The sequence below is a fragment of the Alexandromys fortis genome, unplaced genomic scaffold (assembly GCF_014885135.2).
Source record: "Alexandromys fortis isolate MF-2015 unplaced genomic scaffold, M_Fortis_MF-2015_v1.1 scaffold_90, whole genome shotgun sequence".
In the NCBI taxonomy this organism is placed as follows: Eukaryota; Metazoa; Chordata; class Mammalia; order Rodentia; family Cricetidae; genus Alexandromys; species Alexandromys fortis.
Genome location: NW_026067985.1, coordinates 4,623,146 through 4,642,394, shown reverse-complemented (window position 1 = coordinate 4,642,394; position 19,249 = coordinate 4,623,146). Strand labels below are relative to the sequence as shown.

The window sequence follows — 19,249 nt, the reverse complement described above, 5'->3', positions numbered from 1 at the left end:
TGGGGGTGGGGAGGTGGGGTGAGTACACTTGCTGGGCAATCCTGAGAATCCGTGGAAAAAACTAGGAGTGGCTGCATGCCCAAGTAGAGGCAGGGGGATTGCTAGAGGGGTGTCACTGACAACCAGCCCAGCTCTAGCTTCAGTGAGAGACCCTGTCTCAGGGAATAGGTAGAAAGTGCCAGAGCAAAACATCCAATGTCCTCCCTTGCCATTTATGTATGTGCATGGGCATCACATGCACATATACACAAATGTGTACACATCACACACACATACACATATGCACATACATGCACACACAATAGTCATGCACACACATTCACACACCACTCACAAACACACATGCACACACAATCTCATACACACATGCACTCACACACATATGCACTCACACACATGCACACATAGGCACACACATGTGCACACACATGGGATGGCTCTTCGGTACTATTTGTGTTTTAATATTTTTTAATTATAAATTTAAGTAATAGCTGTGTTTAATAAGCAACTTGCACATTTCCTGAAAATTTAATGATGGGTTCTAGGTGCAAGTGGGTTCAGCCATGCTTGTCAGCCTCCTGAGCCTGGGTCACCCTGGTTTTGGCAGGGATCTTGGACTCACACAGATCCAGGCACCCACAGACATCTATGGCACTACCAGGTGCTGCTAGGAAATGCACGGATGATTGTGGGGACCTCCACACATGTAACTCCAGCTCATGGGATCTGATTGTCCTCGTCTGGCTCCTGAAGGTCCTGGACTCACAAGAACAAATGCACATGTGCACATAATTGAAAATAAAAATAAAATCTTAAAAAATGGACATGATATAATAGTGTCCACAGGATCAATCAATTCTATGTTTGGGTCATTTGGGACCCAGCATCCTGTTGGACCCAACATCCTGTAAAGCCTGGGGTATCTTCCACGTGGCACCATGGAGGAACTTAGAGCAAGGCTCTTTTGGGATATCCCCCTCAACCACAAAATCCTCCATATTTTCTCGCTGCTACAGCTTCTGCCAGGAAGTCTTGGCTTCTCTATCTCACCTCTCACTGGTCTCCAGAGCCTCATGGTTCCCAAGGCACCAGCCATGAAAGCCCTCATAACATGGCTTCAGACACGGCCAATATGTCTCAACCGTGGATTCAGAGAGTTGAGTTCACAGGCCACCTGTTGGTTGGCCCCGAGCTGGGGACATCATCTGCAGAACTGCAGCACCATCGTGATGCTACTGAACTGCGGGGTTGCCTTCACAGAGCGCCAGGGGCTGTGTGTGCGTGTGTTTTTTTTTTTCCCCCACAGCTGTGGAGGCTGAAGTCCAAGAACACGGCATGAGCAGGCTGGGTTTGTCCTGGAAAAACTCTTCCTGGTTTGCGGGACGACCACCTGCTTGTTTTGTCCTTATGTGGTTCTGTGCATGAATTTCTGACGTTTCCCATCTTCTCTTAAGAGCACAGACCAGATAAGGACACTCTTGACCTCATTTAACCTCAATTCCCTCTTTAGTGGCTCCTGTTTCAAATAACGTCACACAGGACTTCAACGCCAGAACTTTCTCTCCAGGGTAAAGGTGGGAGGAGTAATTCATTCCCAGGGAAGACAGACACTGAAACCTGGCTGGTGCACATTAGTGCTGTGTGCTTCAGCTGGGAGCCACACAATGGCCTTCCAGTTGTTCATTGTTCTTCATTTCTCCACCTTCATCTTGTAGAATGTTCTAGTTTGCTCTTTGCGGCTGTAACAAAACTCTAACCGAAAGCAACTTGGGGGAAGAAAGGGGTTATCTGGCTCACAGCCCCAGGCTATAGTCCGTTGTTTTGGGAAAGTTGAGGCAGGGACTTGAAGCAGCTGGTAGCGTGCCATCCATAGTCATAGGCAGACAGAAATGAATGCACGCATGCTTACTGTTCATCTTACTCTTTCCTTGTCGTTTAGTCCAGGGCCCAGACCGTGGAGTAAATGCTGCACACAGTCAGGGTGATCTCACCTCAATTAACTCAAGAAAAACCCTTCACAGGCATGGTCACGGACTGACCTACTCTAGACAGATGAGACACTCTTGAGATCCTCTTCCTGGGTGATTCCACACTGAGTTAGCAGACAGTCAAAGCAAAACACCACACTAACTTAGCTGTCTCTAGCCCAAAATGCTATTTTTTTAATTGAATACAATTTGAGTGATAGTATTTTGGGTTAAGTAAAACATTAATGGAATTGCTTCCATATGTTCCTTTTCTAGTGTGGATAGTCACAAACTTAAAGATTACATCATGGCATGGCCCCTGGAGAGCAGGCAGGGCCACCCCTCAGATGGAGAGGGAATGTTGCTCTTGGGGTTCTTTCTTGTCCCCCTGCTTAGCTCCATTACCTATTTGCCACCCCCTCCCTTCCATCCTGCACCTGGGCTCAGCATCACACTGCAGGAGAGAGCCAGGGAACCTTCCAGGTGATGAGGGGTGGAGGAAGGTGACTGTGCCCTCCGTGTGGTCCAGCTTAGAGGGGCAGTGTTTGAGAACACCACCCTGTGCTCACACATGAATGTCTAGAACACCACCCTGTGCTCACACGTGAGTGTCTACAACACCACCCTGTGCTACACTGTGAGTGTTTTATGCCAAAACAAACGGATGAAAGATGTTACCACCTCTCACTCCACCCTGAGTTGTTAAACCCAAAGACCTATTTCACTCTCCGGCCAGTTCTCTGAAAAGAGCTAAGGAGAGGAGAGAGGAAAAGGTTTATCTAGGGGCCAAGAAGATGGCTCAGTTGTTAAAGAGCTTGCCACTAAGTGTGAGGACCCCAGAAACCCACATAAATGCCAGTTGGACTTGATGGGGGCCTCTAATTCTCCCTGCGATGTAAAACCAAAACAGATCCCTGTCTCTGATCTTTTCAAGGTCACATCCTTGTAAGTATTCCAGCAGCTGTCTAGGGAAAGGCTTACCCCCCCCCCCGCCCTGCCCTGTCCCCAGCCCTACTGCAGGTTCCGTTGGCGCACAAGTCATTCTTTACAGGGTTCACTCACCGGCTTCGAATAAGATCCTTTTTGAGGTTTACTATTTCCTTGTCTAAATACCTGATGTTCTTCACCACTGTCTTCTCTGCGACCTGATGGGAAGGCAGGAGATGACAGGAAAGGGGACATTAACACAGTTGTTCCAGCTGGAGTCTGATAACAGAGCTCCTGTACCCCGAGATAATCAATATGCAAAGAAAAAAGTTTACCCCAGCTCGTGGTTTGGGAGGCTCTGGGCTGTGGCACTTGGCCCTGTTTTGCTTTGGAGCTGTATCAGGGTCGGGGTGTGTGGTACGGTGGAATGGATCACTTCATGACTGGGATGCTAAAGGGAGAAGGGTATGCACCCAGTGACCCAGAGACCTCCTACTGGGCTTCACCTCTCCACAGTTCCACACTGAGGACCAGGTCATCCATTGTCAAAACTGTAGCGCTGCCTGTCCAGGTTGGGAGAGTCCAGGCATCTGAGTTCATCTCTACATGGCAGGGGCCCCTTGGCACAGTGGCATGGTGAGGGCTCTGAGGAACGTAACCCTGGCCAGTTGTGTGGATTGAAACAAATTGTTCCGACTCTCCGGGCTGGTCAGCGTTTTCAGGAGAACGGGGGAGTGGTCTCTAGCCCCCAGATTCCTGACATTTGACAGTAAATGGGAGGAACCAGAGAGCTCAGCAATGAAAGGAGCCAACCTTGATAGACTGAATTGGAGCCCCAGAATCCCCATGCAGGGAGTAGAGAACAGACCCCTAACTATGCTCAGACCTCCATGTGTGTGCAGTTGTGTGTGTATGTCCCCCCAACCACAGATAAATAAATAAAAATATAACTTAAAATTGAGAAAAAAGAAAGAACGGGGACTTTAAAAAATTACTACTATTTGTATCAATGGCAGTTGATTTTTAACTGAATTCCTTCCCTGCTAGTGGCTTTGACTCCTTTATGCTCTCAGCAGGATCTTAGTGGTGGGGTATCCAGGGAATACAAATGGTGACCTTTCTCTGTCACCTTTTTATTAGTCTTAACCACACACTGGATAAATCATATAATCCACAACTTCATTAGACAGAAGTTGATACCAGGTCAACTTTTAAAAAGATGATTTAATTAATTATAGTTTATATAAAAGCTGCCTTTTTAAGAACCTTGTTTGGAGAAATACTCATCAGAATATTATCCTGCTTTGAAGTTAATTCCCCCTTAAGATCTTTTGTAAGTAAAACGAAATGCTAAGAAATGACGAGAAAATGGGTCCCCTTAGATAAAGCTGGTGGGAAACCCATGGTGAAAGCCTTGCAGAAGAACCGTTCACCAAGGCCTTCCAGGTGCTCTAGGAGGGAGCATGCCCTTAGATCTAACATCTGCAGGTAAGCATCCTGCAAGAGAATATTCCTGACAGATGAGGAGGTGCCTGGGCAAGATCATCCAGTTGCTTCAGAAGGCAAACAGCCTGCACATCTCACGAGAGAAGACAGACTCAACAATTCTGGCCCATCTAGATGGCGGAGTACTATACAGCGATTAAAAGTGATAAGAGTAACTTCATTGATTTGTGCTTTGCATTCTTGGAGTAAGAGAACAAGTTAGGAATCACCATTTACAAGAGAGTTCTATTTTTACTTTAAAAAGTGGAAATATACTTTTCAAAGACATGGAAGGACATGGCTCCCAGACACAGTGTTTCCTCATGGGGGTGGGGCTGTGGTAGGTTTTGTTCCTTTTTTCTTACCTGATGTAGATATCATATGACTTTGCAGTAGATATGAGCTAGTTATATTATCATTGAGGAGAAGAGCTTCAAAAAGTGGCAAAATAGGGGCTAGCGAGATGACTTAAGAGCTCTAGCTGCTCTTGCAACCATATGGCATCTCACAACCATCTGTAACTCTAGTACCAGGGGACACATGCCCTCTTCTGGTTTCCATGGGCACATACATGCATGTAGGACATGTTAACCCATGAAAGCATACACAGACACACAGGAAAAAAGACAAAGTTTCACAAAGCCCTATGGGTAGTACTATACTGGAAGGATTTTTCAAAGACACAGAGATAGATAGATAGATAGATAGATAGATAGATAGATAGATAGATAGATGGATGGATGGATGGATGGATGGATGGATAGATAGATAGATAGGTAGATGGATGGATGGATGGATGGATGGATGGATAGATAGATAGATAGATAGANGATAGATAGATGGATGGATGGATGGATGGATGGATGGATAGATAGATAGATAGGTAGATGGATGGATGGATGGATGGATGGATGGATGGATAGATAGATAGATAGATAGATAGATAGATAGATAGATAGATAGGGAAGGGGGAGCAGAGATAGACACCCAGACACAGAACATTGTTGATGGGTGGGAAGAGGTGAGGTGTGTTTTCTGTGGTCACATCTCTGAACGGGGTTGTGATGCCCATTGCTCTGGAATCAGAGCAGAGAGGAGAGGGGAGGAAAGAGGGAGAAAGGAGGAGAGGAGAGGAAAGAGAGGGGAGGAGAGGAGAGGGTAGGGGATAGAGGGGAGGAGAGGAGAGGGGAGAGGGAAGGAGAGGGTAGGAGAGGAGAGCAGAGGAGAGGAGAGAGGGTAGGAGAGGAGAGAGGGGAGGAGAGGAGAGAGGGGACAGAGGGGAGGAAAGGAGAGCAGAGGAGAGGGGAAAGAGGGGAGGAGAGGAGAGGAAAGGGGGAAGGGGGCAGAGAGGAGAGGGAAGGAGACTTGTGCCAGAGGAAGTAACCCTGGCAAGTGGATTGGCAATGGATGGTGGGAGTATGGAGAGAGGGCAGAGGGCAGTTCTGGACCACATGACACTTGGCCATTTCCTCCTTCATTAACCCGTGTGTGCCGCCACACAAGGTGGCTCAGAAGAAGGAGGAAGAATGCGTGCTAGTTCCCCAACTGTTTATGGTGGGGCTACTTTTTGTCCGCTGAAGAGCAGGTGGGTGGTCCACGGTTCCTGATGCATCAGTTAAACTCGACTTCGTGGAGGTGTTGAGCTGCACCCAGGCAGCCATTCTGCTTTTCAATTTGTCTGAAACCTTCAGTCCTGAGATGCATCGGGCGTCATTTAACCAGCAATTGGGGTGCATGGGAGATGAGGCTCTACTGCAGGCTGTGAGAACATTCTGAACATGCGTCAGGAGATGTGTCCTACGACAACTTCACACGTGTTTATAGTGCGCTCTGGAGACCACCCGTGCCCTTCGCTCCTCCCACCTACACCAGCTGTCCTTTCTACCAAGTCCCTTTCCTAGATTCATGACGTTTGCTTTCATTTTGTGATCCATTTTATTTAACCGGGACATCTGTGTGACTATTGGAATGGGGTTACCTATTGGAGCCTGATGGTGTCGCCATGGGTACTTGACTGAAGGCAACGGGATCTATTAACAGAAGGTGTTCAGCCACGAGGGAGAGGGCCCCTGTACTCCTCTGCCCTTGTCTTGCTGCAGCTGAACCCATTTCCGTGCAGACTCATGGCTGTCATTCCCAGTTGTTGAGAATTTGTGACTGTGATGTGCCCAGAAGGTGGAATTTCCCAACCCTTCTCCCTGTCTACTAGATGGGCGTTTGAGGTGTAACTGCATTGTTGATTAAAGAGCATCTTGAACAAGCTCAACCAGGTATGAAATAATGGAGTCACAAAGTTTAGCTCTAGCCATGATCAGCAATCAATCAGATCCTGGGTGATGTCATTTACTCATTTCAGTACTCCAGAGTGCTTCAAACTTTGGCTGAGTATTAGTGGTAAGCCCATCACCCCTGTCCCTAGGGCACAGACGGTGAGCTGGCCCTGGCCAGTGTGTGACAACTAGAACATTCTCAAACTGTTATCTAATAGTTATTTGTTCTTTTCTCACATGCCCAGTGTTTCCTTGCCATCTTTTTTTTTTTTTTAATATTTACTTTATGTGTATGGATCTTGTGCGTGTGTGTGTACCACACCTGTGAAGTGTCCTCAGAGGCCAGAAGAGGGCACCAGATTCCCTGGAACTGGAGCTGTGAGCTGGTATGTGGGTGCTGAGCCATCCCTCTGGCCCCCTCACCCTTTTGATATCAGTTCACCGCTTAGCAATTCCCCCCACTGCAGCATTGTGTACCTTAGGGCTCCCAACTGTACTAGCAGCAGGGATGATCCCGAACGGCTGGTGACAAATAGTGCCAATGTGCCCCTAAAGTCAGTGGCTGACCTCAGGTGGTCATGCGAGCCAGTCTGAGCAAGTGAGATGCAAGTGGATATTCCTACAGGTGTCTGGAGGGTGTGACTCATATTTCTTAACAAATCGCTGGCAGAGATGGTCCCTTTCCACATTGGTTGTAAAGGAAAATGCAAAACAACCTTTCTGAGTTGTTGGCAGCCATTCTGGGGCCATGAGGAGACCCTGCTTCAGGCTAAGGAGAATTTGGTGGGAGGTAAAGATCAGAGTTGGGTCTTGGGTGTCACACTTACCAGAACCACGGCTCCCATGACTGTCCCTTCTATTCCGTCATCAAGCATGGATGGGTTTTCCTGTCCCCACAACCATACATTCTTCACCTGAAGTCTGTTTCTATCCTTGGGATGGCCCTTGCAGGCAGAAGACCGAGAATGACTTTAGCTAGTGCTTCCCCATTGTCCCCTCTCAGGAGAGACCAAGAGCAGGCAGACTGGCTGCAGAAAGAGCAAATGCTCTGAGCCAGAGTTGCCTGAATCCTCTCCTTTTGAGCTCCCCACTGTCTCTCCCTCGAAGGACCATGTAACTTTCTTGAGATATATAATCAATATATCATGGCGTATGCATGAACGAGGGAGAAACAAGCTCCCCTTGTCCTGGCAGGAAGGTCAGACATGTTTCATCTTTGTTGCTGGAACGGTGGTGTGCCTATGAGCCTCTCAGATGCCTTATGTTATACCCTCCTTGTGACGCCGAGGCTGTGTGTGTGCGTCATGTGTGTGTGCGTGTTGTGTCTTTTGTGTGGGGGTGATGTGTGTATGTGTGTGTGTGGGTGGTGTGTCTGTGTAATGTGTGTGTGGGCGACATGTGTATGTGCAGGGTGTGGTGATGTGTGTGTGCATGGGGGCGATGTGTGTGTGTGTGTGTGTATAACTCCCATTGCTGAGAGACAGCAGAGAGAAGCCGTGTAAAGGAAGAAGGGTTTGTCTGGCTGGGCTCCTGATCTCCGAGGTTTCTATCTGTGGCTGCTCTGGTAGAAAGCAGAAGAGTCAGTCACAGCAGGGGGGCCTGGGGAGGGAGGGAAGGTGCTCCCCTCAAGGCAGCCTGAGAGAGGGAGGGGAGAGGTAGGAGAGAAAGAGAGAGAGGTGATAGGTAAGGGGGAGGAAGAGGGAAGGTATAAATAGAAGGAGGGGTGGTATAGGGAAAGGATAGAGGGAGGGGGCAAAGAGAGGGGGGCTGGGAATAAGGAATTGGCTTCAAGCCTCTGGTCTTTTACTCCAGGTGCCACTTCCTAGTTTCCTCACCTCTCCCATGCCACCATCAAGTCATAGACCCATTGATGGATTTGGTCCTGACTGAAGCATCACAATTCAGTTAGTGCCTAAGAGACCCACCTCTGAACAGGACATAGGGGCTAGAGCTATCAGCACATAGTCTGCACATGTGTGTGCATGTGCTGTGTGCATATGCACATGTGTGTGTGGTGCGGGAGAATTGTCTGTATTCTGTCAATCATGTTTTAAATAAATGCTGATTGATCAGGCAGGAAGTATAGGCAGGTCAACCACACAGGAAGTAGAGGTGGGGCGAGGAGAATAGGAGAATGCTGGAAAGGAGGAAGCCCATTCTTCCCATTCCTCCCCAGCCACCGAAGAAGCAGGATGTTACTGCGCTGCTGAGAAAGGTACCGAGCCATGTGGCTAACATAGATAAGAATAATGGGTTAATATAAGTGATAAGAGCTAATAAGAAGCCTGAGCTAATGGGCCAATCAGTTTTATAACTTATGGAGATCTCTGTGTGACTTTCTCTGGAACTAAACGGCTGGGGGACAGGGCGGGACAGAAACCCCAAGCAGCCTGGCCCTCATGTTACATGTGTGGATGCATAAGTACATGCACACATGGGTAGGTGCAGGTGTGTGTGTGTGCATAAGTGCTGTGAGCTGCAAGTATTACACAATAAAATACAGCCGACAGATCCGACAGAGTCACAGGGGTATGATCTGGTGGGGAACCTGATTTGCAAAGCTTTGGGAACACTTGTCTTCTGGATCCCTTCCATAATGGCAGTGTATAAATCACTCTTTACACCTGACTTTTCCTGTGCTGGCAACTGGATACATTCCCCATGCTGTGGATCCCTGGTGTGAGAGCAGTCCCTCAGCCACACCTTTGTTCTCATAGTCAAATCTACAAAGCCAGTCCCCTACGATTATCCTTATTGACAAGAAAGGAGCAGGAGGCACTGAGCAGAGATGCAGTGTGTCTGCTCTTACTGATAAACAGGTCTGGGTGGCTCTGAGTTCTCTAGTACCAGACTCAGGAAGGTGTAATTTTCTGGCCTTTGCTCCACCATAACAAGCTATTAATATTCTGTGCTTCCCTTCACCTTCCATTTGACACAAGGACTTAGTCTAGGAAATTAATGGTTTGCACTTTTGCCCCTAAAATAGGCAGGAAAAAAACCTTGGGTGGCTAAACCAGCCCCAGAGAAGGAAATTCCTTCTCACCTGGTTGCTGGCAGGTACCCTGTTGGAGCTGGAAGCAAAGTCTCCAAGGGAATTTTCTTTAACTCAGCTAGCAAGACACTGATGTAAATCAAGCACTTTCACCCGTGGTTACCACAAGGCTGTGTTCCCAGCCACGGGGGAAGGAAGTGTAACAGCACGGCCGTGGTTTTCCACAATTATTAACCACAAACTTCTAGTGTAACTAGAAATACATAAGAAATATAGTCAGTGCACGAAACTTTTTCTTAGAACTTTGTGTTGATTCTTAATTAATCCTCCTGGTATCTGCCGGGGAGCTTCACAGCCACGCCTCCTCCTCTGAGATGTAAGGCTCCTTGCGCCTCTTTGTCAGATTTACTTGTTTTTGTGATTCTGTGAAATGTATGCTTGTTAACTATGTCTGTACATGTATAGAAACAGAACACCTTGTGGGATGGGTAGAACAGCAAAAAACAGCAAGGAAGGACAGCGAGGAACACAGGGAGGAACATCGAAAGGAAACATCAAGAGAGTGTTAGAGAGAGCATAGAAAAGCAAATGGGAAATGATAAAAGACCTAGGTGAGCTATTTTATTTTATTTTCCCTCAGATATCATTAGCCAGTTTTCGCCCGCTATGACAATTTTTCTGAGTCCTGAGAGGCATAGTGGGGCTTAACCCCAACATAAACCTCGATACATGATGGAGGTGGGTCTTGTATCTATTTGTTGCTTTCATTGGTTAACTAATAAAGAAAACTGCTTGACCTGATAGGACAAAAAATTAGGTAGGTGGAGTAGACAAAACAAAATGCTGGGAGAAAGAAGCTGAGTCAGGGAGTCGCCATGATTCTCCCACTCCAGAAAGACGCAGGTTAAGATCTTCCCTGGTCAGCCACTTCGTATTTAGGTAGGCGGAGTAGACAAAACAAAATGCTGGGAGAAAGAAGCTGAGTCAGGGAGTCGCCATGATTCTCCCACTCCAGAAAGACGTAGGTTAAGATCTTCCCTGGTCAGCCACTTCGTGGGCTACACAGATTATTAAAACATGGATTAGATCAATATGTAAGAGCTAGCCAATAAGAGGCTAAAACTAATGGGCCAGGCAGTGTTTAAAAAATACAGTTTCCGTGTAATTATTTTGGGTATAAAGCTAGCCGTGCGGGCGGTCGGATGCCAGGAATGTAGCCCGCTGCTCCAATTACAACAGATACATAAGCACATGTGGGTGGGTGGAAGTGTGTACACAGGTGTGTGCATTGCTGTGATGTAGGTAGGTGCAGGTGTGTGCACAAGTGTGTGCATATGCACATGCAGGTGGGTGCAGTGTGTGCACGACTGTGGGTGTGTACCTGGGAGCTGTGTACCTGGAGGTCAGAGAACAACCTGGGGTGCTGGTCCTCAGGTGCATTCCACTTTTTTGGAAGCAGGGCCTGGGGTGTTACTAAGTAAGCTAGCCTGGCTAGCCAGCCAGCTTCCAGGGATGCCCCTCACCCTTGCCCAGCCACTCTACCATTGCTGGGTTGTATGTGGCACTGTGCTTGGCTTTTTACATAGGTTCTGGGATCAAACACAGACCCTCATGCCTGCAAGGTAAGTGCTTTATTCACAGAGCCATCACCTCAGCTACCACATGAAAACCTTTTCAGGGGGACGCTTAGTAACCAAACCATGGCAAGGTTTAACTCTGAAGTATATTTTAGAATTTCTACTTTATTCTTAAATTATGTGCATACACAGCCTGTGCAGGTGAGTGTGGGTACCCACTGAGACTGGAAAGAAGAGGATGTTGGGTCCCCTGGAGCTTGTGAGTTGTGAGTGAGCCAGTGTGGGTGCTGGGAACTGAATTCGGGTTCTGTGGAAGATCAGAGATGCTCTTAATCACGGATTCATTTGTCCAGCCTGTGAGTGAAACCTGCCCGTGTATCAGGGATCTACGCAGCCACACTAGAAACAATCTATACAGCTATGTTAGAGGATCTGCAGCCCTGTCCTTGGCCTGCCACCTCTAGGAGACAAGATGTGCTTCGTGGCTCTGCAACTCTGTCATTGCTGCAGGCTCCTCAGAAGCCACTCGGCGTTCTGTTTTTAAATGACAGTCACAATCCACAAGTGATAATCATCTGGAAGATGGAGTCTTGGTTCTCGGGACACATGTGAGTATCATTTGATATAAACCAAGTCAAAAGTTTACAAAGCCCTCAGAATTACCCTTCTAGAGGGACTCTTGCTTTGTAGTCCAGCAAATCCTCAAACACACAGTCCTTCTGCCTCAGCCTCCCAGGTGCAGACTCTACCCCGGGCCCCCAAATTACTTCTTTTTACAATTACTATAGAGGTCACTTAGCCTCAAAAATATAACCCCAGTCCGAGGGCAGCACAGATGATGGTGTCTCATGCGATGCTAATGGGGCTGGGTTGTAACTCCCTGGTAGCACACTTTGCCTAGCAGTGCAGAAACAGCAACAATAGCAGCAGCAGCAGCAAGAACAGCAAGTGAGACTGCAGTGGAGCTGCACAGTGACGTCATAGGGCAATGCAGTACTCCTGGATGGTAATGCTGGAGTCAGGTCACCTCCTGCTCCGCCACTTATGTAAGATTGCTCTAGGGGCCGGCTCTGTGGCTAATGGGCTTGCTGCACAAGCTTAAAGACCCAGGTTCAGATCCCCAGAACACACACAATTGCCAGCTAGGCATGGCAGCCCTCCTGTAACACCAGCCTGGGAAGGTGGAGGTTGGGACCCCCAGAGCAGACTGGATAGCAAGACTAGCCACATCAGTGAGCTCTGGATTTGACTCAAAGTCCTTGCCTTATTGAATAAGGTGGGAGAGCAATGGAGGGTGGGTGCCGACATCAGCCTCAGACCTCCGCATGTGCACACACCCATGTGCATGTCACACCCATGTGCATGTACACACACACTCGTATACCTATATACCCCAATATACAAGTAATCACACATGCGCAAATGACATACATACATGCACACCATATATAAAAATGAAAATAAGATTAGACAGTACAGTCAGTGCAACTCCAAAGGACACAGTCCATGTTACCGACTTATGTGTTTGCCATATTGCATTTTCCTGATTTCGAGAATGCACTTCCCTCATCTATGAAAGACCGTTCGCTCTAAGTCAGACTGCTGTTGTACCGGCAGCAGCCTTGGGTGTCCTGTGTTTAGCCAGCCTCTTGATTGTATTGTTTTCTCCTGTGATGGATTTAATCGAGGGCGATTTTGTTCATCAAGTCCTGAGCAACAGGGATCTCTTTCTCTCTCTCGCACACATACACAGGCAGGCTGTACCACATAGGACTGTAAGACTGCAGTCTACGCTGCCTGTGAAATGCCTGTGGGACCCAACAGTGCGTTCTTCAGATGTCGCCATGGAGAGCAGGGCATAGCTGTGTGCACCCTGCCCCCAGCAATCCCACTGCCATCCAAAGATGTCTACCACAGCAGTGTCAATCACCCTGCAGGAACCTCGATGCCCAGCAAACAGGCATTGTGGGGCTAAGCCATAGTTTGCCCAGAAAATAAAACGGTTCAGTTCTGTTGCTAATGTTTCATGTTCTGGTAGATTTTGTTTATTGTCCTGAAAGAGTGGCAGTAGGCTATAATTTCAATGCAAATGTCGCTGATATGACATAAAGAAATGAGACCCTAGAGAGTGCTCATATTTCCTTTGTCTAGAAATTTCTAACAATTTTCTACCATCTCATACAGATTTTTTTTAATTAATGGCAAAAAATTTATGTCATAATAGAATAATCTGGAAGTAAACACAATAAATCAACAATGAGATGTCATATCAGGGTGTCTGAATTATAAGTTAATTAAACAATCATTTTGACTTGGGTTTTTCCTTTTCATAATTTTCTGTAATTTACATATATTAATTCTAATTAAATAATGGTGTCTTTCGTGTTTGTAGAACAGTTTTTGACTAATTCTCTTGATGCAGAAAAACATAAATGTTTAATGCTGATTTCAGAGGCATTGTGGAAGGTCCTGGGATGGTGGGGATTCTATGCATGGTATCAGGCAGGCTCTGGAAGGGACACCAAGGCTCATGGCACGCAGTTCCGCGGATGGAGCGCAGCATTAGAGAGCAGCTACAGTGTCAGCAGACCTGGGAAGTCACCCAGGAACAGCAAAGAACCTCTGCAGGTTGGCCACCCTTAGGGCAGGACTAGGGGCAGGGGTCCTGAGAAACCCTGGAGTTGGCCTGCCTGGACTCCTGGGAGGGTGGGTTCATTGCAGGTGCTGAGAGACAGATGGAGGAACCCTGTACCTTCCCTTCATCCTATCCTTCAATTTCCTACTGTAACTTTCCATTGTTTGAACCCAGGGATCCTGGGGAATGCAGTTTTTAATGATGGACTCTAGGGATCCTGGGAAATGTAGTTTTGTAATGATGGGCTCCTATGTCAAGAAATGGACATGAAGGCCCAAAGGAGATGGTTTGTGGGTTATGGCATGGGTTTAGGAATTGGGTCATAGCTGAGACTGGGTTTTAGCAAGGCAGAAGTGGCCTTGGCACCAGACTACTTTTGCACCGGAAAGCCAGTTCTCGCTGGCTTTAGATGGCCCTTTGGTCCTAAGCCAGCACTCCCAGGGTTTCCCGTAGCTTCGAGGAACACCTGGATCTTGAGCCCTTCCCGGTCATTTCCTCTGAAAGTCTTCATCAAAAGCCAATGCGTTAGTCAGCTTTCTGCCACTATGACCAACACCAGGAGTGGCAGTCATTTTATAAAGAGAAAAGTTTATTTTGGCTCACAGTCTTGGTCCATGATAGACTGGGCAGAACAAATGGTGGAAGAACACAGAAAAGCGAACCTCTTACCTCATGATGGCCAAGTGAAAGAGAGAGTGAGAGGGACACCCGGGCCCCACATCTCCTTAAGGGGCATTCCCCAAAGACCTAAAGACCTCCTCGGGAGTGCTGGCCCCTTAAAGATTCCATAAAACGGTAGTGTCAAACCTTTAACACACGAGCCTCGTGGGACATTTCAGATCCAAGATTGGAGGGTACCTACAACCCTCTTCTGTGCCCCTTCCTTTCCTGGGAACTACTGAATGTTCGTATCCTTATAGGCCTTCACCTCCTCCCTTAGAATGCATCTGAGCCAGGTCCCTCTTGCCTTGTGTCCTGGCCTTCCATATAAACATTGATACTGGGTCTTTCCACCCAGGGGACACAACTCCCAAACAAGTTCACACTGAAGAATTTATCCACGTTACAAAGCTGGAAAACATCATAGGAAGTTAGGGAAATATTTAAAAAAATTAGGAGAGTAAGTACCATGCGAAGCCCATGCCCCTCTGTGCTTTTTGATTTGGGTTATGACAGCCTGGTTTCAGGAGACTCATCTTAGAGACAGTTCACTTTGATTGCCGGTCCCTGCTCTCTTTGGATATGTCATTGGCTTTTGGAGCCTCTAGTTCTCCTGGTGCTCTCTAATCATGAGTGGTGGGTGGCATTGTTCTCTGTATCCTGGGACAGAGTCATGTCTCTGCCCTGCGAGTGTCTGTCTTCACAGGTGCCAACAGCATCCCACGTCTGCTGGTGTGAGGTGTGCAAGGGAGACTGTTTGAATAAGGCAGTGTGGTGTCTGTGATGGGGCAGGCTAGCCTAGGCTGATGGGTGTGAGGAGGTGGCAAGTGTGTGGCCTCTTTAGACAGCCACCTTAGGAGAGAAGGGCTTCACTCTCAGCAGGAGGCCTGGCTCTGTGGTGTAGGATCTGACTGCTGCTGGCTGAGCCACATCCAGAGCCTCAGTTTCCCCATCTGGTCAGCGGCGCTCATGTTAATCCTAACAAAACATCTACCTATTTGCTACCTGTCATTCTATCGATATTCTTCCTCAAATGTGTGACGTGATCTGTGCCACACTGCACTTCTGTGTTGTAAGGATTGGTGGAGCCTCAGGAAGGTGAAAAAGGCATGATGTCATCAAGTGGCAAAGCCTGGGCGTGGACGTGGGCTCACGTGACATCACAGCGTTTTCTCTTTGTGAAGGGCGTTCGTGACTGCAGCCCAGGCTTGACTTAAACTCATGATCCTCCTGCCTCAGCTTCCCAAGTGCTGGGAGTACACCATAGTCAGCAAGTGTGTGTTGTTAGTAACAAGAGCATTCCTGCCCCATTAGTGTGCTCTTTTGCACGCAGGGACGAGCTGTCGGTTTGAAGATAGCTTATTCACCGGATGCTTGGTCCATTTCACCATAAAGATCTCTATAAGGCAGAAAATCAGCACGGTTTACTGAAGGTCAGGGCCAGAGAGCTGCTCTTCTAAATCCCTGTTTTCTCTGTCTTGTGAAAGGGTGTTCCAAACGCATCTCCGTTAGACCTTAAAATATGATCTTCCTGGAGTCAGAGATAGATGGAAACGAATTCCTGTTAAACGTGCCTGGGTGGATGTAGACATCAGGGGAACAGCCGGGATGCTCCACGGAGCTGGGAGGGGAAGGGAGACTGTTTGAAAAGAGATCAGTGGTGAGCAAGCAGGAGACTGGGCAAATTCCAGACTGTTCTGGGGACAGACTGCAGGAGGCTGCTGGCGGGCTCCTGAGACTTCAGTTTGCTGCTGGTGGTTAAGCATTTGATGGTGGCTTTGTGGTGGAGTGGGCGGTTTTCTTTGCAGAGATTTTATTTTATTATTTTAAAGATTTATTTATTTATTATGTGTATTCTCAGTATTCTGTCTGCATGCAAGCCTGCAGGCCAGAAGAGGGCACCAGATCTCACTACAGATGGCTGTGAGCCACCATGTGGTTGCTGGGAATTGAACTCAGGACCTTTGGAAGAGCAGGCAGTGCTCTTAACCGCTGAGCCGTTTCTCCAGCCCCGAGATTTTATTTATTTTTATTGTTGTCTGAGTCAGGGTCTCTAGTGCTGTGATGGAACACCATGACCAAACGCAACTCAGGCTGGACAGGGTTTGTTCAAGTTATACTTCCACATCACTGTCCACCATGAGAGAAGTCAGGACAGGACCCTGGAGGCAGAACCTGAAGCAGAGGCCACAGAAGATCTCTGCTGGCTGACGGCTTTCCGTGGCTTGCTCAACTTATACAGGGGTGGCACCGCCCACAGGGGGCTGGACCTTTGCACAGCATTCATTAATCAAGACAATGTCCCCATAGTCATGCCTACAGGCTAATTGTGGAGAGGCATTTTCTTAATGAAGATACCCTCTTCCTAGATAGGTCCAGGTTTGAGTCACATTGACAAGAGAAAACAAAAACTAACTATCACAGGCATATAAAAATACAAAGCAGGGAGCCAGGGATACACAAGATGGGGCCTTGGCCACGGGCCAAGTATGGAGTGTTGGTTGTTCACCAAGAAGCTCTCTGCTGAGGTCATGGTCCTCCCCTTCCCACACTTTCTTATAAACCCAGGGTACAGGAAGTCAGGTCTATACATTGAAAGGGAAGTGATAGAGAAGGTGACTGTCTTCTCGGGTGGGGGATAAGAAAGTTCCTGCTAAGAACCTGGGGAGGAATTTGGGGGTGTGAAGGGAGCAGGTGGCTTGCAGCCACAGTCCTGGGGAGAGGGCCCCTTCTCTCTTGGCTCTGTTTCAGAACAAGTGACAAGATGGCTGCGTCGCAGGGTGATAACTGATGACAAAGGGGACAAGGTACCCCTGATGTGGTAAGGCCTGTGGATCCTGCAGGACCTCTCTGGCTATGCTGTGCTCCTGGTGTGTGCACCTGCTTTGTGTTTGTGGAGCATCCTTCCCTTACTGTCCCAGCTCACGCTGCTTCCTTTCACCTCCCAAGGAACCCTCCTAGGCATCCTTATGCCCTGAAAGGGCACCCCAGGACCCCAGACACAGACTGAATTCTTCAAGGTCATGAAGACACTTGTGTGGGGTGCAGCCCCTGCTCTCACCACCCTTCTCTGATGCAGAGGTCATCAAACTGTGACCTGGCCAAGCCCTTGTGGAACTGCTGTCCGTGGGTCTGTCCTGTTTCAACAGCTGCCTTGAGGAAACGTGTCTCTCCCCCAAAGACTTCTTCCTGTTGTCTTCTCTCCCAGTGTTGGTCTCAACCACTGCCAGCTGCAGACAACACACACAGTCTCCCTCTCTTTGCTCTTGTTTCTTTTGAACACCGATGCAGGCAGGGTAGCGGGGCTGTTTTACCAAGCGAACGTTCCTGCCACTATGTCATGAGCACCTGTGGCTTTTACACATCGAGCACAGACCACGAGTTAAAAAGCAAACAATTCAAGAAAGTATATGAGAATGTTTCCAAACAACCTCATTACTGATTGTAGAGTAAAAGGGACAACCAGAAAACCAACCAATCCCTGAGAACCCCGACTCTGAACCCAGCATCAGAGAAAGAAACACACCCTGGATCTGAGACCAGGGCCAGGGAGAGAAACATTTTTATCCCTGAACCCAGGACTAAAGACATGTGCCCTGGCTCTGAAACTAGTGTCAGAGAAACACACTTTGTTCCCAGAATCAGAGCCAGTGAAAGAAATATGCCCTGCTCCTAAGATTAAAGTCAAAAAGCTAAAAAAGGCCAGTGAGAGAAATACAGTTTGGCCATGAAGTCACAGCCATCTCTGCCCATGACCAGCTAAACTGACCAATCCCTGAGCAGGGAAAAACTAACCAATCTCCCCTCTCCCTGGGAAAACTCCGCCTCTAAGAAGCCCTGTATGAGCCTCTCCACCCCTTCAGTTAAAGGCTGCCAAGGAGCTGCCTTTAAATCCTTTTCTGGCAGAGGCAGCCACTCTCCTGGATTCCTCTTTCCCAAATCTCCTTCTCAAAAGAGTCTTGGGCAACGACCTTCATTTGCCGGTGCAGACTAGAAGAACCTGGCTGGGATGTCCTTTAGGGTACTCAGCTGAAAAACTTTGCTGAGACACCTCAGCAAGGTGGAGCAGAACAGAAGAACCTTGCTACCATGCTCCTTAAGGGAGGCTGAGGAAGGCCATTCGGGGGCACGGCTAGTTTTTGCTGGAGCTGGAGTAGATTGCTACATTTCTACAGGGGGCTTCCCTTTAGCAGAGTGTTAGCAAAAGAAGAAACATCTTGGGCTGGAGAAGAAGCAGACAGTTCTGCAAGGACGGCGGGAACAGAGCAGAACTCAGCTGTAGCGGATCTCCAGGAGAAGAGCAGGATCTCTATATCCTGCGGGGAGACCATCCCCCACCACACCCCAGCTTCAGGTAGCCTGACTTCCCAATAGTCAGGACTCCCGTACTCCAGGGCTGAGCTGTCCTATTGCGGCTCTACCCCTCCAGAGCTGTCCTATTGCAGCTCTAAGCATATCCTGGCTTCCTGATAAGTCAGGATATCCCTGCAACGCTAGTGGAACACTTCCCCCACACTGACAGCTGTATCAAGGGCTTCCAGGTCAGCAAGAGCAGCAATGTGGAGATATATCGTTAGGTGGCGCTAGAAGCCATCACTTCCAATCAGTCCCCCTTTCTTTGATCCATCTGTCAGCTCTGAGTGTCTCAGCTCTCACTTGACTGAAATGGAAATCGGCTGCCAACAACCTTGAGGTGCCAACAGCCAAGGCACTAGATAAATATATATATATATATG

General features: G+C 48.1%; 1 protein-coding gene across 2 annotated transcripts in view; it reads right to left on the bottom strand.

The window, feature by feature from the left end:
* Ccdc60 (coiled-coil domain containing 60) overlaps window positions 1-19,249 on the bottom strand; it is a 160,321-nt gene that overhangs the window by 83,009 nt on the left and 58,063 nt on the right. The window contains exon 2 of one of the 2 annotated variants that reach the window (XM_050159029.1): window positions 3,030-3,105. In XM_050159029.1, the coding sequence (XP_050014986.1) occupies window positions 3,030-3,105 (76 nt within the window). Of the gene's footprint in view, window positions 1-3,029; window positions 3,113-19,249 lie in introns of both variants that reach the window. The other variant, XM_050159028.1, reaches the window with a different exon arrangement.